The sequence below is a fragment of the Loxodonta africana genome, chromosome 8 (genome assembly GCF_030014295.1).
Source record: "Loxodonta africana isolate mLoxAfr1 chromosome 8, mLoxAfr1.hap2, whole genome shotgun sequence".
In the NCBI taxonomy this organism is placed as follows: domain Eukaryota; kingdom Metazoa; phylum Chordata; class Mammalia; order Proboscidea; family Elephantidae; genus Loxodonta; species Loxodonta africana.
In genome coordinates, this window is record NC_087349.1 from 27,540,995 (window position 1) to 27,564,796 (window position 23,802).

Below are 23,802 nucleotides of genomic sequence, written 5' to 3' on the forward strand. Positions count from 1 at the left end.
TTTCTAACTGAAGTGAGTGGTGAGGGGAGAGAGGGAGAAAGGTTGGTGGCTTGTGAAAGCCTGGAGATGGGCCTGGAAACTCCTAGACACAGTCTACTATCATAAGAGCAATTATTAGCCACTAAATAATTTGACAGTCAGCCGTGCCTAAGACTGAAGTGAAAGTGATAAGAACAGGTTGACAATGACAGCAATTCTAACCATCTATCTTTTTTTTTTTTATCTCTGCAAACAAAGTAACAGAAACCCCTTCTCTGATAAGAGAGTAAATAAATAAAACAAAATCAGCAATATGAGTTCTTTTAGGAAGGAAATCAGCTTTTGATTAAAGGACACCCTCAAAAAATCATCTGGGTACAAAAGTTCTTTATTTCTTCAGATGTCTTCCTCTGTTTGATAAGAAAGCTGACTTTACAAGTCAAGTAATTCTGAATCAAAACCTAATTAGTGTAACTTTCTAAGCAAATTATATTTGCCCATGAATATAGTACACATCCTATGTCATCAGACCTCTCAGGTTTTCTCTGTAGATTTGGCTTGTCAAATTGTGTTACCATATAGCCTATCTTTACCTATCTGGGATATAAACTTTTATCCATTATATTTACAAAGACATTTGTGAAACATACTTTAGCTAATTATGGAAGTTCGGCTAATATGGCTTGTTTAGATACAGTAACAGTTCAAACATTATGCTTATTGTTCATCACTTTAGATGTAACCAAACTCCCAAAAAACATACTGCTTTTTAAAATATATTATTTTCCACCTAAACAAACTGTTTTCCAATTTTGCCTGCTTTACAGCGTTAAGAGAGAAGAGTTTCGCTAGTTTTCTCCCACTGCAAAGAGTTAAAAATGAAAGTACTTGTGACCATCTCAAAATTTAAATTGCAACGAACGTAGTGCCAAAGGAAAGGACACATTCATTCTTATTGTTGAATATAAGGTATTCTGCAAAGGTCTGAGTTGCCAGAATCCAGGTTGACCTCTTAATTTAAGGATGAGGTTGAAGAAATGAAAAAGTGGATGCTTGAGGCATTATACTAAAAAAAAAAAAAAAGGTAAAATTATCAAAGGGGATAGAAAGGTTGAACATAATGGAGAATGCAAAAGAACAATGGGAACCATTTCTTCCAAATGCTTGTTTTGGATGTGAGATATCCAATTAAATATGGATGTCTCCCAGGAGTTCACTGGTGGGCAGTTAGATTTTATTGTTCCTTAGACACTGAGGACTGTGCATGCCTTCCCAGAGGGACTTTGTATGCTGGCAATACGTCTACCAGGCCTATTCAAAACTTTTCAATGAGAGCTCAAAATAGTCACAGGCTTAACTTGGAAAGTAGTTAGGGCTGTTTCCTGTACTCAGATATATGTGTTTGACCTAATGTGAGTTATCTGTATTTCTGAAGCTATTTTCTGTTGAAAATGTTAATCTAATAACTTTGTTCATTAGTACACAATTAATACATGTATTTCAGACAAATTAAGAAAAATAAAGAGAAGCAAAAATAGTAAAAAATCATTAACAATCCCATCTACAGATAACCACCGTTTCTCCAGATGTTAAACTGTGTCTATATAATGAATTTATATTTTCATAACTAATGTACTCTATTCATTGGTAGCTTGCTTTTTCTACAAAATTATAAATCACTGACATCTTCTCAAGTTAACAAATGCAGTTTTATAGTATCATAGCAGTTCACTTAAAGCATTCTCTGATTTTTGGATATTAAAATAGAAAGTTGATTTAACATTAGAAAATTTGTTGTTTCTTGGTCTGAAATGATTATGAGTGATGATGGTTTCCTTAAGCTAGACTTGCTTGAGGTTTATGTATTAAATAAAGTCAGTGAGAAATTAAATACTCCCCCTTTGTCTTGTCAACTTGCTTCTACAACACCAAGAAAACACCAAGATGGCAAAAACTCATTGTTACGGTACAGTGCTATAATCATTACAGCTTCCTAGTTTTACATACTTAGCTAATAGTGAATTTATCCACCACATGAAGAAAAATCCAGTCGCCTACGAAACAGAGATTATTAGAGTAGAGACAGAAATAATAACGTGTCAAAATAACTATTAGAAGCAGCAGCTAACAGTAATATGAAAAGTGGGAAGAGAACCAAACCTGTATAAGAAAAACAACATGGAAGTGGGTAGGAAACATGGAGCTCATCAAATCACAAAACTAAAGTGCTATTATACTTGTATTATAATATTATATCATTACAGTATTATATTATTATCTGTGCAGTAGTAATGTGCTACCATATTTAGATTGCTGTTGTGAAGTCTTAGGCCTACGTGCTTTCACTGAAATCACCACAGAACAAGAATGTCTGCTGTGCTGCTCTACAGTCAGGATCTCCCAGGCAGCTGTGGATGACCGGCACATTAAAATAACCAATTAGAGGGTACGATGGGATTCCATCCACATTAACCACGAAAAGCAGAGAACACTAAGCAAATGCATAAATGAAGAAAAACGTGAACTATTATTAATATACAAGAATACATGAATTAAATGGAGAGACCCAGCACATTCTTAAACGGGAGCACCAAATTTTGCCAAGTATCAGTTCTTTGCAGATTAATGAATAGGCTAAATCTCACCGTGGTGCTTTTAATTGGCAAAATTATTGTAAGGTTTATCTAGAAGAATAAGTGGAAAGGAATAATGGATAAGAAAGTTCAGAAAAAGAAGGAAATACTGATGGTTTGGTCAACCAGATATCAAAGCGTAAGTTAACAGGCAGATCAGTAAAACAAGGTACACAGCACTATAATTGGAACTAGTAGAGTATAAGTTTAGTCTGTAATAAGGGACGTATCACAATCAGATAAGAAAATGATGAAAATTAAATTAAGATGTTAGGAAAAGTAGCTACTTGGAAAAAAGTTCAATCATACTTCACACATACATTAACATAAATATCAAGTGGACTAAAGAACATCGAAAAAAATGTACAAAAAGTATAAGAAAAAATGCAATAATTTATCAAAAGATGGGGAAGGCCTTTCTACATGTGGAAAGAAAAACAAAGAAACATTCACAGCTTTGATTACATAATATTCAAAACTAACACAGAAAAACATTTGAGATGCAAATTATAAATGTTCAACTACTGATAAATGTTCAAACATATGCAACAAATATAACAATATATTCTGAATATATAAGATTCTTACAAACCAATAAAGCCAAAAATATGAGTTAAGAAGTTTCAAAAATGCAAATACAATTAATATGTAAAAAACTGTTAGACTTTCCTCGTAAATAAATAGAAATTAAATTAACAGTGAAAAACCATTTTCCAGCTATCAAAGTGTTTTTTATTTTGCTTATTTTTTTGTTTTAAGTTTAATATTCAATGACGCCCAAAGACTCTTGAGATGTTTCGTTACCTACAAGTGGAAGTATGAATAAGTATAAACTTTTTGAAAAGTAAATTGGAAAAAATGATCAAGATCCTTAAAATGTTTCCTATTCTTTAACGCAGCAATTCTATTCCAAGAAATATATTTTAAAGGATTAACAGCGATGAGAACAAAGGGCCATGTGTCAAGATGTTTATGGCATTTAACACCACAGTGAACAACCGGAAAACATGTTAAAGTACAAAAAGCTGGAGAAGTTTAAACAATTAACATTTATAATATGAAATCATGTGATGCCCTTAAAATCATTTTCAAAAATATTTACTGAAATGGAAAAAGTACATAATTAAAATATTCAACAGTTAATGATACAATTTTATCAATATATATATTCAGAAATGTAAATTTCTCTGTGCACTGCTACTGGGAGTGATTTTTTTTTTTATGTGTTCTTATGTTTTCCATGTATTTTAAAGTTGGTATTAGTTAAATATTTTAATTTAAAATGGTTATGCGCCTCTGAAAGAATGTCTCTAATTCTACAAATAGATACGAGACACATGTAAATGTGTTCTGAAGGCTAAGTAAAAAACAAACAACAACAAAAAAACTTGCAGCCCATTTTTCATTTCTTATTTTGGATTTTACAATAAAAGGTCCTCCTTATTCACAACACAGTGTTTGCAGTAGCTAGAGACAGCATTAGCAACATAAAGTTAAGCTTAGGAAATCTTAGCCAAGTCTACACGTGACAGGCAATCTGAGCACTTCAGCTAGCAAGATGATGAAAACAAAGAGCCATAGCAAAATAGGCAATACAGCAAACTCCGGTTTATTTTCTTGGCCACAATGATCAGATTGGCTGGGTCTTCTATTTCTGGGTAAACTATGAAATAGCCTTATTTTAATTTGTGCATTACTCTTAAACAAAAATTTTTTCTTAGATAAAATGAAGCCCAAACGTTAGCATTCATCCATTAGGCAGGAAATTCTGGCAGCTTTATGTGTTAGCAACCTATTCTGAAATAGGTGTGGATCACATGATAAAATTACTGCCAGCATGTTGACTGATTCATTGTGTAGTTATGCCTCAGCAAGGCAGAAAGATTTTCTTGACTCCCTTCCACGGTATTGACTGAAAATTCATTTCTGTCACAAATTTCATATTTATTTTTTTACTGTTCTAGAAAAACATTCATTCTTAAGAAATATTTATTATGAGAAACAAATTTGTCATTTTTTCAATGGATTTTTAATGATTTGAGATTATTTTCTACTTGCTGATAAATTTTATAAACTTAGTCACTCCTATTGCTCATTAAACCTACGTAAGCTTGGGCAACATTTCAAGAGGAAATCAGGGTGAACTTGGTAAAAAAAAAGGTAGATCCGCCTAATTTAAACTATAATCACATATAAACATTTTGTGCCTCTTTTCACTAAATTCTTAGCATCACGAGTCTAGACCCTGCCTTTGACTGGTGACCTTGGACAAGTCACATCTCTGGTTATATTTCTACCACTGTAAAATGGGGCTATATAACCTCTCTTTAAAAGGATACTAGAGCAAGAGATAGGGTATATGTAAATCCACTTTTAGCATTTCCTGAATTTTAACATGCATAGCCACAAAGTTATCCATTCATTTGTTTACTGTTACTATCTTATTCTTAGCTCAAAGTCCTCTTTAGTCTTAAAGATAAGTATGGACACTCAAAGCACATCGAAAATACAAATGTTGAACTAAGTCCCCCAAGAACAATCTGAACACAGAAAAACATAGTATTTCATGTTAATTAAACTTAAAGGGACTGTTCTTATCTAATTACCTAGCTACATACCAAAAAGAAAACATTTTAAAAAGCAAGATTTTCAGAATATTCATACCTTCCTTGTTTCAGAAAGGAACCCTGGTGGAGCAGTGGTTAAAAGCTACGGCCACTAACCAAAAAGGTCGACAGTTCGAGTCCACCAGCCGCTCCTTGGAAACCCCATGGGGTAGTTCTACTCTCTCTTTTAGGGTCACTAGGAGTTGGTTTGGTTTTGGTTGTTTCAGAAAAGGCTTAAGGCTGCTTGTCTGAAACCACTGTTTATTTATTTAAAAAAAGAAAACCAAACCCACTGCCATCGAGTTGATTCTGACTTACAGTGACCCTATAGGGCAGAGTAGAACTGCCCCAAAGAGTTTCCAAAGAGCGCCTAGTGGATTCGAACTGCCGACCTTTTGGTTAGCAGCCATAGCACTTAACCACTATTCCAAAATAGTGGTTTCTGTTTATTTATAAGTTCATATTATTTATAGTTTAAAGTTGTTCTTAATTATAGAAGCACTTTTCCCTGTAGTAATTTTAAGGAATTAAAATGCCTGGATGACACCCTCAATTAGTTGGCTTTCAATTGTTACTGAGTTCTTACCTATATTAGTCATTGATTTTGCTCATAACTATATAAAAAAGATTATATCTTCTGCTTTATTGGCACAGATGATTTGCTGCCAATAGACTATCGAGTAACAATTATTACTCATCAACTTATTTCTCTCTGTTCTAAAACTTATTTGAAGTGAGTGGAAATTGCTCAATTCCTATTATCCTATTAGCTCAGTAGAATGGCACAGTGTAGAGATGTTGCTAATTCAGTTGGTTGAATCACTTTGTTTGCTTCACTTGCCTCTGTTTAGTACTTTTACACACCTCTCCCCATGCCTCTATCTGCCAAGCATCCAACTTGTACTCTCTTATCTTTCTGATGTAGATACGTGCACATTCTCCATGGAGCTTGAAGCCCCGTGATCCTCATTCTATGAACCACCAAAGTTTGCCTTAAGAAAAGACCGGTCCATTGAACCACCAATCACAGCACCCTTATCTTCAGATCTTACAACTGGTGATCTATCCTGACTGGTGGGGAGCACTGGGTCTTACTGGCCCACTGTCCAACAGCTCTTCCCAACTTCTGCCTGGAAACTGAATGCTCTCCTCTGTGACAGCTGCTGGAAGATGCTCATTAGGCTGCCTTTATAACGCAGGTTTATTGCACAAAGAGGAACAATATCTAAAAAGCACTCCTGTTCAGTACATATTTAATAGCCTGGGAGAGTACATCTCATTAGTTAGTTTTTACATACAACTACAAATGGTTGGCCAGGGGTTGGGTATTCTTTATTTTGGAATAGTTAACTCAATTGGAACAAATATGTTTTTGGGTTTACTGTTCCATTTGTGAGGATGTCAAGAAACTCAACAGGTTAATGCAGTGTTTTTGACCTGGAATACAACCAGGACTCTGCTGGCATTTTGCCCTGGAGTTACTGGGCCACTGGGACATCTCAAGATAATTAACACACTCCTGCAGTGTCTAATGTGATAATGGTGATATTTAAATAAAACAGGTTTCTTACAACAGACCAAGGGTAGCATCTTCACACCTCAAGGGGGAAAAAGTGTTTTTATAAAGGGGTTTAGGCCTTGAAGTTTATATCTAACATAACATGAAGACCTAGGAAATGGAAATAAAACTCATGTCTTCTCTAATACACTTTGTAACAATGAAGTGACTTCACACCTTTCTGAAATTTACACTTTTACCATTAATTTCACTAATGACAAATGTTTTTGGATGGAAAATGTTTAATTGATAATTATTCATCCTAAGTCTCCCAAAGAAGAGAAATAAAATCTCATCATACTCATACTGTGTTCAAGTGAGCGTTATTTTATTGATATCTTGAGTTTTGTAATAAAAAGCAATAGAGTGACTGAATGAATCTGATTAAAAAGAAATGCTACATTCCCCACTCCAATTTTACTCTAAAATATAAAAATGGTAATCTTTTGATTACCCACATTTATTCCCCCATATTTATTCTTTAAATGGTCACACTGACTGACTACAAATTACAAGAAGGAAAAAAAAAGCAAGGGCTAACTGTTTAGTGACCTGTGTCTTCATGTTTTGCACTTCCATTTCATTAGAGATTTCGTATTATGTTATATAGTTTACAGGTACTGGTTTCCTATAATGGTTCAACTTCTCCAGGCAAGGGGACCTCTCACAAAAATAAAAAGCTATTTTCCATGTCTGATATTTTGAAAGGTTGTGTGTCATAATGGAAAGAGACTAGAATGAGAGGTCAGACCAGAAGAACTGGGATTGTAATTCTTGGCTTTTAAACTACCCAGCTGTGAACCTTGGAACAGTCATTTACTAACAGCCTCGGTTTCAATATCTGAAAAATGAGGCCCTCCTATTCTGATAGATGCCCTGGTGGTGCAGTGGTTAAGAGCTTGGCTGCTAACCAAAAAATCAGTAATTTGAATCTACCAGCTACTCCTTGGAAACCCTATGGGGCAGTTCTACTCTGCCCTATGAGGTCACTAGGAGTTGGAATTGATTCGCTGTCAATGAGTTTGAGTTTTTTTGGTTTATTCTAATAAGTTGGCGCAATGATTGAAGCATTCGGCTGCTAACTGAAAGGCCAGCAGCTTGAACCCACCAGCCACTCCGTGGGAGAAAGGTGTGGTAGTCTGTCTCCATAAACACTAAACCAAACAAACGAACAAAAAAACCCCCACCAAACCCATTGCCATCGAGTCAATTCTGACTCAGAGTAGCCTTATAGGGCAGAGTAGAACTGCCCATAGTGTCTCCAAGGAATAGCTGGTAGATTCAAATTGCTGACCTTTTGGTTAGCAGCCGTAGCTCTCAACCACTACACCACCAGGGCTTCCCATAAAGATTACAGCCTTGGAAACCCTATGGGGATCGACTTGACGGCAATGGCTTTGTTTTTGAGTTTTATCCTGACAAGGTGATTTGGAATCAAACAAGTTAATGTATTATCTGAATGTATTTACAAAGGATAAGACAATATATTAACATAAGCAATAATGCTTTCAGCTGGGAAGTAAACTGAATCCTAGTCCCACATTATTTTTTAAATGAACAAAGGTTATTTAAGGTATTACTAAGTCAAGAATTTTCTCTATCTTTTTTGTTCCATATGAGATAATACCCAATTACCAAAAAAAAAAAAAACCACTGCCGTCAAGTTGATTCCGACTCATAACAACCCTACAGGACAGAGTAGAACTACCCCCCGTGGTTTCCAAGGAGCAGCTGGTGGATTTGAACTGCTGACCTTTTTTTTTTGATTAGTAGCTGTAGCTCTTAACCTCTGTGCCACTAGGGCTCCAAATACCCAATTACATTGTTTAAAATGGCTCTTATATTGCTTACAAGTTCTGTGGGCAACACAAATTTTTCTCTAAGTACCAATTCCGTTATCTACAGAATAGGCATGAAAATCATACCAATTTATGCTATAAGGCTCAAATGGGATTAAACACATATAGCTCTTAGTCCAGCGCCTGGTACACAGTATACCTGAATATATATGTGCATGTGTGTGTGTATGTTATACATGGATTTATAAATACATACATTTTTATTTCTTTTGTGGTTATAGTTCATTCTGCTACTACTTTTTTTGCAACTTCAGCAATTTATTCATGGCTTCATCTTCTTTATAAAACAATAAACTTAATTTTGAAAAAATGCCCAAAAATATGGTGGCTACAAGTCATTTTCCATGAAGATATGTTCAGGAATATAATGCTTACTGAATTTCAATACAAAGAGAAGTATACATTTTGTACATGTCTCCTGATAGTTTTACTCAATAAAATACTAAACCTGATAGAGAACCAAGCAATCAATAATATGCAGATTTTAACTTAATTTAACTAAAATTAATTCATTTCAAAAGCTGAATAGTTACAAACAGTTTCAAAGCATATGAGTGCACAGAATTCTTCTCATATCACATTAGCTATACTACCAACTGAAAGGCTGGCAGTTCAAATCCTTCCAAAGGTGTCTCGGAAGATAGGCCTGGGGGATCTGCTTCCTAAAGGTCACGATCCTGAAAAGCCTATGGAGCAGTTCTGCTCTGTACACATGCGGTCTCATGAGTTGGAATCAACTCAAAGGCAACCAACAACAAGAACAACAACATAGTCAGTGTTGAAGTCTTGATATTGTCAACGTACAAACACCAGAAATCAGAAGAAAGTAAAAGAGTTACACAGACTACCCACAGTGACAAACCTAAAATAGGTAATGGTGTCTTATGTAAAGGAGAAAATCTGAAGCAAGCTCAAATAACATTAAAAAGTAACAGGGAAAAGTTGAGGAGTTGACTATACAACCTTTAAAAATGTGAAAGGCAAATTCAAAAGTCTATGAACTATTTGGTGACTTGACAAATGGCCAACATTGTTCAACTGCTTCTTCAACAATTACTATAGATGACGTTCTGATATCAGCTATTATCAACAAAGTTGAATTGTATTAAATATACTGTTAATAAAGTAGGCAAACATATTAATATTTTAGGAAGATTTTTTTATCAAAAACTGGATATTTAGATATAAATGTTTATGTTTTAACAGATATATTTTAGTTACTTATAAAATTCAATTCTGTGGAATGCCCTGTTTAATCACTATGCTGCCAAATTTAATGGTCATGTACAATTCATTCAACAAATGGTCAGTGGGCTCATATTACACCCCATGCACCAGGACCCCACAGCTTAAACTAAACAGGACTTCTTCAAGGAGGTCACAAACCAGCAGCATCATACAAAAAGTTCTTTAATGTGTCACTGAAGTTAACTGCAAACTAAGAAAATAGAAACCACTGAAACACAAAGTACTTTAAACTAACTTTTTTTTAACTAGAGAAATAATAACTAACAGAAGATGTAAATGCCTTCCATTTAAAATAAAACCTATGTACCTCCACCATCACTCGTCTGCCTGTTTGTTGTACCGTGGTAGTTTGCGTATTGCCATGATTCTGGAAGCTATGGCACTGGTATTTCAAATACCAACAGGGTCATCCATGGTGGACAGGTTTGAGCAGAGCTTCCAGACTAAAACAGACTGGAAAGAAGGAGCTGGCAATCTACTTCAGAAAAAATTTGTCAGTGAAAACCTTATGGATAGTAGTGGAACATTGTCCGGTATAGTGCTGTAAATACAACTGGGGAAGAGATGTCTCCTCAAAGTAGAGTTGATCACAGTGATGCGGATAGAGTAAAGCTTTTGGGATATTCTGTTCCTGATGTGGCACAACTTAAAATGAGAAGAAACAGACACAAACATCCATTAGTAACTGGAATGTGGGATGTATGAAGTATGAATCAAGGAGAATTGGAAGTCATAAAAAATGAAATTAAATGCATAAAAATCAATATCCTAGGCATTAGTGTGCTGAAATGGACTGGTACTGTCCATTTTGAATCAGACAATCATATGTTCTACTATGCCGGGAATAACAAATTGAAGAGGAATGGTGTTGCATTCATCATCAAAAAGACCATTTCAAGGTCTATCCTGAAGCACGACACTGTCAGTGATAGGATAATATCCATACTCCTACAAGGATAACCAGTTAATATGACTATTATTCAAATCAGGCACCAACCACTAAGGCAAAAGATGAAGATTTTTACCAACTTCTGCAGTCTGAAATCAACCAAACATGCAATAAAGATGCATTGGTAATTACTGGTTATTGGAATGTGAAATTTGAAAACAAGAAGGATTAGTAGTTGGAAAATATGGCCTTGTTGATAGGAATGACACCAGAGATCACATGACAGAATTTTTCAAGACCAATGACTTATTCATTGGAAATACCTTTTTTCCATCACATAAATGGCAACTATACATGTGAACTGTGCCAAATGGAATACACAGGAATCAAATTAACCACATCTATGGAAAGAGATGCTGGAAAAGCTCATTATCATCAGTCAGAACAAGGCCAGAGGCTGACTGTGGAACAGACCATCAATTGCTCATATGCAAGTTCAAGTTGAAGCTGAAGAAAATTAAAACAAGTCCACAAGAGATAAAGTACGACCTTGCGTATATCCCACCTAATTTAGTGACCATTTGAAGAACATATGTGACAAACTGAACACTAATGACCAAAGACCAGATGGGTTGTAGGATAATACCAAGGACATCACACGTGTAGAAAGCAAAAGGTCATTAAAAAGATACTAAAAAAAAAAAGACCAAAATCAATGTCAGAAGAGACTCTGAAACTTGCTGTTGAGAGTTTGGTAGCTAAAGAGAAAGGAAGAAATGATGAAGTAAAAGAGCTGAACAGAAGATTTCAAAGAGCAGCTTGAGAAGACAAAGTAAAATATTATAATGAAATGTGCAAAGATGTGGTGATAGAAACAAAAGGGAAGAACATGCTCGGCATTTCTCAAGCTGAAAGAACTGAAGAAAAATTCAAGCCTCAAGTTACAATACTGAAGGATTCTATGGACAAAAAGTTGAATGACAAAGTAAGCATCAAAAGAAGGCAGAAGGAATACAGAGAGTCACTGTATCAAAAGGAACAGGTCGACATTCAACCATTTCAGGATGTAATGTATGCACAAGAATTGATAGTACTAAAGGAAGAAGTCCAACCTGCACTGAAGACACTGGCGAAAAACCAGTCTCCAGGAATTGACAGTACCAATTGAAATATTTCAACAAATGGATGCAACACTGGAAGTGCTCCCTCATCTATGCCAAGAAATTTGGAAAATAGTTACCTGACCAACCGACTGGGAGATATTCATATTTGTGCCCATTCCAAAGAAAGGCGATCCAACAGAAAGTGGAAATTATTGAACAATATCATTAATAGAACATGCAAGTCAAAGTATGCTGAAGATAATTCAGAAATGATTGCAGCAGTACACTGACAGGGAACTCCTGGATATTCAAGCTACATTGAGAAGAGGATGTGGAATGAGGAATATCATTGTTGATGTCAGACGGATCTTGGCTGAAAACAGAGAATACCAGAAAGATTTTTACCTGAGTTTTATTGCCAGTGCAAAAGATTCGACTGCGTAGATCATAACAAATTATGGATAATACTGTAAAGAATAGGGATTCCAGAACACTTAATTGTGCTCATGAGGAACCTGGACATAAATCAAGAGGCAGTCATTTGAACAGAACAAGGGGATACTGCATGGTTTAAAATCAGGAATGGTTTGTGTGAGTTAGGGTTGTATTCCTTCACCATACTTATTTAATCTATTTGCTGAGCAAATAATCTGAGAAGCTGGACTATATGAAGAAGAAAGGGGCATCAGGATTGGAGGAAGACTCATTAACAACCCGTATCATGCAGATAACACAACCTTGCTTGCTGAAAAGTGAAGAGGACATGAAGCACTTACTGATGAAGATCAAAGGCTACAGCCTTCATGTTTAAACCTCAAGATAAAGAAAACAAAAATCCTCAAAACTAGACCAATAAGCAACATCATGATAAATGTAGAAAACATTGACATCATCAAGGATTTCATTTCACTTGGATCCACAATCAAAGCTCATGGAAGCAGGAGTCAAGAAATCAAAGAACGTATTGCACTGGGCAAATCTGCTGCAAAAGACCTCTTTAAAGTGTTAAAAAAACAAAGATGTCACCTCGAGGATGAAGGTGCACCTGACCCGAGCCATGGTATTTTCGATCACCTCATATCCACGTGAAAGGTGGATGCTGAATAAGGAAGACCAAGAAGAATGGACGCCTTTGAATTATGGTGCTGTTGAAGAATATTAAATACACCATGGACTGCCAGAAGAATGAATGAATCTGTCTAGGAAGAAGTACAGCCAGAATGCCCCTTAGAAGCGAGAATGGTGAGATTTCGACTTGCTTACTTTGGACATGTTATCAGGAAGGACCACTGCCTGGAGAAGGACATCATGTTTCGTAAAGTGGAGGGTCAGTGAAAAAGAGAAAGATCCTCAATGAGATGGACTGACACTGTGGCTGCAACAATGGGTTTAAACAGCAATAACTGTGAGGGTGGTGCCGGACTGGGCAGTGTTGCTGTTGTACTTGGGGTCACTGTGAGTCAGAACCAACTCGATGGCTCCTAACAACAACAACAACATGTACCTCCAGGAATCCAGGGGTGGTGCAGTTAACACACTAAACAAAAGATTAGTGGTTCCAGTCCACCAAGGTGCCTTGGATTAAAGACTTAGTAATCTACTTCTGCGAAATCAGGTATTAAAAACCCTATGGAGCATAGTTCTACTCTGACACACATGGGGTCCCCATAAGTCAGAATAGATTTGATGTCCACTGATTTGGTTTATGGATGTACCACCAACTAACTGAAATGAGTTTTTCCACATACTATTGAAATCAAGGGAATGTTTCTGGTGACGATAGAATTCCCAGATGTCCCTCTGGTCTCAGAGCAAGGGGCATTCGTAGACAAAGAGATCTTATATTTCTCAAGGAGAACCCTAGGAGAGCGCTTGAGGGTATGCACTCACTTGCATACCTGAACACCCCCAGGTAATACAGTGGCTGGAGAATGCACTGTTTCCTGTAGGTCAGGAACTGTAAAATGCTTTGAGGCAGTGGTCGCACCAGGGAAACTGATGGTAATACCATCACCTTGACATGGCTTTCCCATCTTGGGCTGAGCTCCTGTCATTCAGTGGAATGTGTGTGAAATATATTGTGATATTCCAGTGAGCCTTGCTTATTCACCTCTTCTCAGATGGACAAAGACCACCCTCGCCTCCCTGGTACATCCAACAAGAATTAATATAATTTTATTGATGCCTCATATAATGTTGGAAACCCTGGTGGCATAGTGGTTAAGTGCTACGGCTGCTAACCAAAAGGTGGCCAGTTGGAATCCACCAGGTGCTCCTTGGAAACTCTATGGGGGTAGTTCTACTCTGTCCTATAGGGTTGCTATGAGTTGGAATTGATTCAACGGTTTTGATTTTCATATAATGTTGTCCTTAATGCCCAGGCCACCAAATTATTTATGGGAAACCTAGCAGGGCCTTTGGGTGTAACAAGAAAACTCCAGAGGGTTTTCGTATAGTTAACGCCAGCATGGTGCCTGGCACATGAGTGAATAAACGAATGAAATTTATAAACCTCACACCACGTTTAGTTGTATATTCAGGAGGGGTATAGCAAGAAGCCAGAAAAAACTCATCAAAAAGAAAAAGCATTGAGAATTTTATTCCATAATCTTCAACAATCACCTTAATGTTCTTATTTTAACCATATTTCTTATTTTGGTCCACAACATACCTACTGACCATCAAAGTGTTTCAGCAAAAAAGATTAAGAGATGATTTACAGTTTTAATGAACTTGATTCTCCGAATTCAAGGCATGTCTTCAGGGTTTTTCACAAAAACAATTGATCCTTTTCATGGCTTAACGCCACTCTAACGCCCTGCACACAGCCAGCGGATTGCCATGGACACACGCTCTGATGCCTTTCACTCTCTCTAGGTCTCCAGAAATTTACATTCGGGTACAAGAAGAAAAGAGCAGTGGAACCTTTTCTATGGACAAGATTTACCTGGGTCCTTAAACAATACGCACCCTTGTAAGCGAAAATACAAATTATTGCCAGAAATGTATAGTATGGTAGAAACTTATTTCTACATAAAGCAATGCTTTAAAACTTCACATACTATCAAGCAACCATAAACTAATCACTTATGGCAGTGGTAAACACATGGTTTCACAGAACCGTAACAACCCACAGCTAAGAAGAGCAATGCTAGGTTGTTGCTTCTCCTAAATAGGCACTGAATATGTAGGTAAGGAGGATAATTACGCAACTAAAAAAAAAAAAAAGAGACATTGTGTAGTTGGATAAATTCAGATAACAGTTCCAATTTTTCCCAAACACTAGGTTGGGTTATTTTTGCCTGAATTTTATGAATGATTTCCTGAACTATTATTTATTTAATTTGCATGTGTAAATCAGTTGAGGACTTTTTTCCTTGAATATTAAATAATTTGAATTTTACTGAATCTTATTCTATTGTACTGACAGTACTTAAAAAGAAAACTCAGAGAAAATGTTCTCCTGATACCTGCTGTCTAAGGTAAGAGAATTGTTCCAAACTCCTCATAAGCAATCCCAAGAGAAACTTCCACTTCGCACTCCATCTGGCTGTTAATTTATAGTGTTTCTGAAATTAGTATGGGTTAAATATGGCATCATTTTGCCAAATCCATAGTTCCTAAAAAAGTGATTTAACTGAATCACTGTAAATACTCCGGAAGTGCCAAATTAAACTAAATATCCACGTATGCCATTTATTCTCAGACCACCCAAACATCAGGAGAGGCCTGATATTGTTTCAAGAAGAATCTTTAACTTCCAGGCAGTGGCCCAACTTCCCTGAAAATATCTACAGTATCTTCCTCAAGACAGCACTTCCACACATTCATGCTGGGTTCTGGACCCTCACAGTTGTTTATTCCCCCACCGTAACGTCTACCATTATCTGGCAACTCAGTATTCTCACTGATACTGTGGCTTGGCCTTACACCCCTTTACAAACTCTATTCTACAACTCTGCCTATAAATCCACTTTAGTACCTGTGTGTATGTAATTACAGGATACTTAAACAAACAAAAAGAAAAAAAACAAACTCATTGCCTTCAAGTTGATTCTGACTCTTAGCGACCCTATAGGACAGAGCAGAACTTCCCCATGGGGTTTCCAAGGCTGAAATCTTTACAGAAACAGGCCACCACATCTTTCTCCCACCACATCTTTCTCCCACGGAGCCGCTGGATGGGTTTGAACTGCCGACCTTTTGCTTAGCAGCTGAGGGCTTAACCACTACACAACCAGGGCTCCTTATAGAATACTTAGATCATAAGAAATAAATGATTCAAAAGTTCCTAATTTAATATAGCTTACTTAGTAGGTATTATTACATAATTTTTATATAATAACAAATGTTATCATCATCATCGTCATCATCACTATTAGGCTATATTCTTCACCCTCTCATAAGCCAGAACTCTTCCAGCCACCAAATTTTAGCACTGAAATCTCTCTGACCAAAATCTCTTTCCTCTCTCTGTCTCTTTGACTCCCAGACTTACTAGAAAATTCCTTTTTTTCTCCCCCCAGTGATCAATATTAGGGAAAACAACAGTACCAGGTAAACCAACACAGCTGAAAAAATAAATCCCTACAGTTCATGTATTAGTCCCCAAATCTGCTCCTATTTAGAGTCCTATTAGCACTTAAAATATCTTTTATATTTGTTCAAAAAGGACAGAGCGGTAAATGCTAAATAAAAATTAGAATTTATAGTTGTGATAAAATATATGGTAGTATAACAGAGACAAGGGTTAAATAGGAGGCAATATTCTACTTGCAGGTGGAAACCTGTTCATTTTGTTAAGGATATTGGTTGCTTTTAACAAAGACCCTACAGTTAACTCACTCAGCAAGTATTGCTGAGCCTCTATTGTTCACCAAGCATCAAACATAGTTGTAGTATTTAACATATATTGTTTCCAATTATTTCAGTTCTACAAAGTTCTGCCATTATAAATACCTTGATGTTTAGAAGCAATATGCCAGGAGTCTCCTTTCTATCTGTTTTGTCCTTTAGGTGAAAGTTTGGAGCCCTGGTAGCGCAGTGCTTAAGAGATGGGCTGCTGACCAAAAAGGGTGGCAGTTTGAATCCACCAGCCACTCCTTGGAAACCCCAGGAGGCAGACTCCAAGCAAAGGTACGGGTAGGTGAAGGTTTACAGAGCAAATTAGTTTCCCTTCTGATAGTTTGTATGTAAAGTCTTTCATGACCTTGGTTTCATTCCCCACAACGTGTCAGCACTCTCCCCATTTCCATCCTGGTTTCCCCATTTTCTTTCATCCTGATTTTCTACCCTTTCCTGTCTTCTCATCTTTGTTCTTGGGCAAATAATGCCCTTTTGATCAGGTATAATTGATTGTTCCAGGGAGTACGTTCCTCTTGGAGAAGATTCTTGACTGTTCTATTTTTCCCAGTCCTGAATCCTGACCTCATCACAATTTTACCTGCCTCTCTAAGAGACCTGGACCCCATGATTGGTCATTTCAACTATATGCTAATCAATAAGCTCAAGACCTGGAGCCTCTCTGATTTGCTAGCCTTGGCCCAATCATTAGAAACTCTTGATCAACTCCATCATCCTTTAATCCCTAATCCTGCTTTTGGGCTGTGATGTGTCCAGAGAAAGCCTTAACTGGTGCAATCGTATCTACTCTTGCTCCTTCCAGTCCACCCTCCATCCAGCAGCTCATCATACACCTGCTCCTGTCCTGAAAACCCCTCAGAGAGGAATGCATGGGGGAATGGCCAAAGTGCTTTCCAAGACCTCCAAGGCCCTGCTTGATCTGGTCCCTTTCCTCCTCGCCTCCACCCTCATCTCTTATGACCTTGTGCTCATTACTCTCCAGCCACACAAGTGTTCCAGTTCCTTTAACGCAGGGGTTCTCAAATTCGTTCTTATCATGGTTCATTTCAAAACTGATAATTTTACAGTGCCCTGAGGTAACACCCAAGAGCTGAGCAGATGAACATCAGGCACACCTGTGACGCACTGGAGACCTGAGGGCACTCAGGGTAGAAGCTCTGCCCTACTGCTCCCTAGTGCCTTCTGGCCTCAGGACCTTTGATCAGCCATTTCTCTGCCTGGATATTTTTACTCCCTCCTTCTGGGCCTCCTCATCCACCTGCAATCCTCTGATTCTTCATGTGGTATCTTAACATCACGTCTCCAAAGAAGTACTTCCTCTTATAACTTTTTCACAGTCTTTCTCACAATAATATTGAATAATTTCTGTAGTAATTTTTTGATATTCATTTCCTGTGCTAGCCCGTGAACTCTTTGGTAATTAGCGATGTGTCTATCTTGTATTCTTAGCATAGGCACACAATAAGTGCTCAATAAATATTTACTGAATAAATAACCTACAAATTTAGGATTTATAATCTCAGAAGAATGTTCTTTGCCACCTATAATTCATTTTCCTATCTTGGTCATCAACTTTTACTGGACCAGTGGCTGTGCAAAATCCCTCCCTTTACTATTAGGAGCTGAACCAACATTCTGTTATCACCAAGAAAACAGAAGTCTTCCCTCAGGAAAATTTGCAAGTTTCCTCCCTTCTACCTACTAACTAAATCTTCACTCATACGCTTCTTTCCCTTGTGGGTCATAGAAAGAGCTGTCCATACTTTTTCCCATCTCCTATCTCCTCCATGATTTCTTAGACTTCAATCTCTCCATTTCATTGTTCTCTTTGGCCCTTATAACCCATTCAAGCCCCATCCCCCATCTTTAATAGTCCCCTTTCCCTTACCTACTCTTTCCCAAATGCCCTAAGCATCAGGACTTCTATACGTTTTTCTCGCCGCAGCTGCCATCTTGCTTTGATGAATGTATGCCTGTCTGTCTCCATTCTGTCTGGAGAAGCCTTTAAGAGCAGAAACCAGTGAATCCTTAGAGCCTCTCTAACATAGTGCTAAACACAGAATAACTGCTTAATAAATATTTAACACACAAATGAATAAAAAGGATCCTTGAATACAGAATGAGTGCTAAGTAGTGCTAAACACAAATCAACTCAATAAAAATCTCTTATTTTGTATTTCCCATATTTCACTGCTATCAAAGAACTGTGGCTAGGGACACAATATTAATAATGAAATTCAAACTTTCTCTTGTTACTATTTTCTAGTAATAATGTTTGTAGTTAACAACAAACATGAAATTTACTTCAAGCTCCCTCCAGGACTGACTTTTTTTTTTTTTTTAATTCATCTAATACTTCCTTCTGTTCAATTATTGGAATCTTCGATTATACAGTTGCAACTATGGATAAAAAAATCTTAGTTTTCACAGCACTAGAATATACTTTACCATAATTTTCTATTTCAAATATAACACAGAACCAGACATTTCTCTTTTCAGAATAGCTGTACTTTTTATTAACTCTCTAAAAAAAAAAAAATTTACTACAGCCTTAATGAATTGTCCCCATTAAGTTCCTTCTGTATAGATTTGCCATTGAAATAAATGTAGCGATCGACCTTCTAGTTGTCTACATGCCTGAAATACTGAATAGCTTATTGAAATATTTAACAGCTTATTCAACTGATAAGTATTTCATATACATGTCTGTATAAAATTTAGAGGCACTTAATATAAAACGCTTTATCCTGTATGGTATATGTCTGCTATGTGATATAATGAATCTTATGCCCTGAAATGTGGAGTCATAAATGAGAACTAAAATTAATTCCTTGGGGAAATATTTGTGTTTAGATTGTAAACTACTTCAGAATGGGATTGTTTCCTCTGTAGCTTTTTCCTTTCATGTTGAAACTTTCCTCAGCAGTCCCCAGTAGGAGCAAGGCCTTGAAATGTTTGTAGTCATTCCAAGCACAGGTTGTTACCCTGACCACAACCCCTACCACCTAGTCAGGTTTTAGAAAGGGGAGAGACCACGAAAGGACAAAAAATGGAAAGATTTAACAATCAGAGACAGTGGGAGGGCTGCCGTACCCATCTACCCAGGATGTGCATCAGAATTTAGGCACGCATAGTTATTTTAAACGTACTCAACAGAGAAACATTTGTTCTTTAATATGAAAGAAACCACAATGTATAATTACTAGTTATTACTATTTCTGGGAGAAGAAAAAAAGGGGGTTATTTTATTAAGCTGGGAGACTACAATTTAATCAGACTAAAGACTCCATCATCAGTGTGTTAAGATACACAGTTAAAATTAGAACAATGCATCTTTTCCTAGTTATTGCACAGTTTAAATCCATGCAGGTCACAACTGTGTGTACATAATTACTGAGGAACGTACAGGCTTTTCTTTCTAAGCAAACTTCTTAGATGCCAGTGAAATGTGCGCCCCTAGCAATAAGAACTGCATATAACGTTCCTCAAAAACAATCAAAAAACAATTTAGGTGATTAGTAAGTGTAATATCGAACCTTTCTTTAATCTTAGACATGAGCTTTTATAGTCCAAAGTATAAAAATTCTCATCTTTGTAACCTATACCCAAGCTAAACAGGTGATAAAATTTGTTGGAAAACTTTCTACAAAAGTCTTTTTTTTTTTTTTTTTGCTAAGTTATTTTACAATTCTTCTTTCTACATTCATAACTTCCATGGGTTTAAATGAAAATTATTCTTAAATTTCATATATGCATGGCTATGAATTCTGTTTAATAACACATGTTAGAATAGTGATATTCCTTACTGGCAGGTATTTGCTGCTTCCGCAATTGATGAAATGTTGGTTTTAGAAATAATTTTTTTGCACCAATTTGCCAATTCTGTTTAAAACCAATCTCATATCCATTCACTTTTTTGCACTTAGTTTGCCTTTATCCAGACTCCAACCACCACCCTCTGTCTATGCAATAAAGCAATTGGCTCCTAGCTGATGTCCCTTGTTCTGCCCATCCCTCCTTACTATAGATTAAGCTGTGTTCCCCAAAAATATATGTTGTAATTTCTAACCTCTAGGCTTGCAGTTATAATCCCATTTGGGAATGGGTTGTCTTTGTTATGTTAATCAGGCAGGATTAGTGTAGGGTGTATCTTGAGACCGGTCTCTAACAAAAGCTAGCTAGCAAGCTGAGATGGGAAGACACATGCCAAGTCACATAAAGACTGCCCAGAAGCAGAAGCTCAGAAGAGACAGGGTCCTTGCTACGGAGCAGAGCGAGAAAGCCTTGCCTTAGAGCCAGCGCCCTGAATTCAGACTTCTAAGCCTAAACTGTGAGAAAATAAATTTCTGTTTGTTAAAGCCACCTGCTTGTGGTATTTCTGTTATAGCAGCATTAGATAACTATGACATTCTGGAGCCCTGGTGGAGTAGTGGTTAAGAGCTCAGGCTGCTAACCAAAAAGTCAGCAGTTCAAATACGCCAGCCTCTCCTTGGAAATCCTCCATCCTAAAGGGTCACTAGAAGTCGGAATCAACTCAACAACAATGGGTTATGGGTTACCTCTTTCAGTCCTTTCTTCATTTAATTAATTCAACCAGTATATAAGGATTGCCTACTGTGTGCCAGGCACACTTGGGATATATCAGTGAAAAACCAACCAAAGAAATGGCAAAATGCCTCTCCTTGTGGAGCTCACATTTTAGCAAGAGGAGACAGAAAGTAAGCAATAAAGATAATAAATTAGTAAATTACACAGTATGTGAGAAAGTGAGAAGTGCTATGGAGAAAAGCATCAGAGCAGAGTAAGACAGATGAACGAACAGGTGCAATTTTAAACTGGGTGGTCAAGGTAGGCTTTGTTAAGAAGGTAACATTTAAGCAAAAATATGAAGGAAGTGAATGAGTGAGCCCACAGATACCCAAGGGAAGAACAGTCCAGGCACTGACATAAGGGCCCTAAGACAGGATCAAGCTTGGTGGGTTTGAGGGCCAGCAAGAAAGCCAGTGTCAGCGGAAGCAGGGAGAGCGCAGGGGAGGTTAGGAGGAGAAAACGAAGTGGCAAAGATAAAGAAGGTATCTTCACTTCTCTCCTACTCTGCAAACTTCCAACAGCCAGCAGAGTAATTTTCTTTCCTTAAATTTTTTTTTTTAACAAATAATATACATATGCAATTCAAAACTTCAAATGCTGCTACAAGGCTCAGAATGGAAAACAGCTATACTCTGCCTCATCTAATACCATCTCTCTGGTTCAGTTTTCCAGAAGCCACAATTTTCAAATCTTTTAGCTATCTTTTCTGGAAATTAACACCATAATTTTACACACTTTTACTCCAATTTATAAATTTTACATATTATACACTGCTTTTTTATTTTGATGGATAAATCTTTACTCCAGTAACTTAACCAGCCATCTCATCTCCCCTCCAAACTTCCAAAATAACCAAAAAAAAAAAAAAAAAAGCAAACTGATTGCCGTCAAGTGGATTCCAACTCATAGCGACCCTATAGAACAGAGTAGAACTGCCCCATAGAGTTTCCAAGGAGCGCCTGGTGGATTCCAACCGCCCAACCTTTTGGTTAGCAGTGGTAGCACTTAACCACTACACCACCAGGGTTTCCAAACTTCCAATATGGATATCATAATTTTAGAAATATTCAACATCACAATTATTTAAATATTGATCACTGCTGAGCAGAATAGTGTACTATGATGACATCTTCTTTCTAATCAACTTTTTATTTTTCTTGCAGTTAGGAAATGCTTTATTTTTTCAAATTTGATTTATTTTCTAAGTACCAATAGTGAATTTTCCCCAAATCTGTAAAACAAATCTAGATCTCTAAAACACATCTAGATACTATTTTCCCCCATATGGTCAATGAATTAGATAATGTAGTATTTCCATTTTTCCCCCCCAAAGCCCTTCCATTACAGTCTGGACTGGAAGTGCTATAGCCTATTCCATAGCTGGTATCCTCAGGTTTTCATTCATTCTGAATGCTGCTTCCTCGGTTGCCACTCTGGTTTCCTGGATACCATGAATTCCTTTAGTGTTTTTTTTTTCCCCTTATTCTGATAGAGCACTGGAGCACATTCTCCAGCAGCTTCTGAGACACAGAGCACAGGATAAAGGTTCTGAGACCATTTATGTCTGAGATCGTCTTGTTCTACCTTCACAAGTTAAGGTGGAAGATAACTTCCCCAAATTTTTCAAGGTATACACTGCTTCACTGTCCTCTAATTTCCAGTGTTGACATTGAGGGATTTGGTGCCTTTCTTATTCTTAGTCCTTCGTATGCTGGGCCTGCTTTCATATTCCTCTGTAAACTGTTAGTCAGGAGGCCTGGTTGCACAGTGGCTAAGTGCTTGGCTGCTAAATGAAAGGTTGGTGGTTCAAACCCGTCAGCCACTCTGCGGGAGAAAAGACCTGGTGATCCACTCCCACAAAGATTTGTCCAGGGCAGTTCAACTCTGTCATACAGGGTTGATGTGAGTCAGAATCAAGTGGACGCCAACGCGTTCGGTTTTATGGTTGGATACTGGGTCTACGGAGCCCTGGCGGTGCAGCGGTTAAGCACTCAGTCGCTAACTGAAAGGTCCGTGGTTCCAACCCACCAGGCATCTGAGGCAGATAGATGTGGCAATCTGCTTCTGTAAAGATTACAGCCTTGGAAACCCTATAGGGCAGTTCTACTCTGTCCTATAGGGTCACTATGGGTCGGAATGGATTCAACCTGCCACGGGTGTATAGGGTCTTCTTGGGCTCTTCCAATTTGGAGCTTCATGTCCTTCAGTAATAAGATATTTTCTTGATATTTCTGGTATAATTTTTTCTTCCTTTTTCTGAAACTTCTATTTGTTGAAAATCTACTTTATTTTTTCTCTTTTATTGTCCACTTCTTTGGCCTCTGTTCTTTTTTCAAGAGAAATTTCTACATAATATTGAGTTACTTATTTCACCCATCATTTTTTCCTTCTTTGAAAAAAATGTCTAAGAGCTCATTATTTTTCTTTTATTATATCATTTTAAAAGTATCTTATGTTCTGAACGCAAATTATTT

At 37.1% G+C, this 23,802-nt stretch overlaps 1 protein-coding gene across 1 annotated transcript in view; it reads right to left on the minus strand.

Annotated features, from left to right (window-relative positions):
• The window catches only part of PTPRZ1 (protein tyrosine phosphatase receptor type Z1), a 168,174-nt gene extending 150,391 nt beyond the window's left edge, over positions 1-17,783 (minus strand). Inside the window, exon 1 of the mRNA XM_023544662.2 lies at positions 17,639-17,783. Coding sequence (XP_023400430.2) covers positions 17,639-17,783 — 145 coding nt within the window. The remainder of the gene's footprint in view (positions 1-17,638) is intronic.
• Between the last annotated feature and the right edge of the window lie 6,019 nt (positions 17,784-23,802).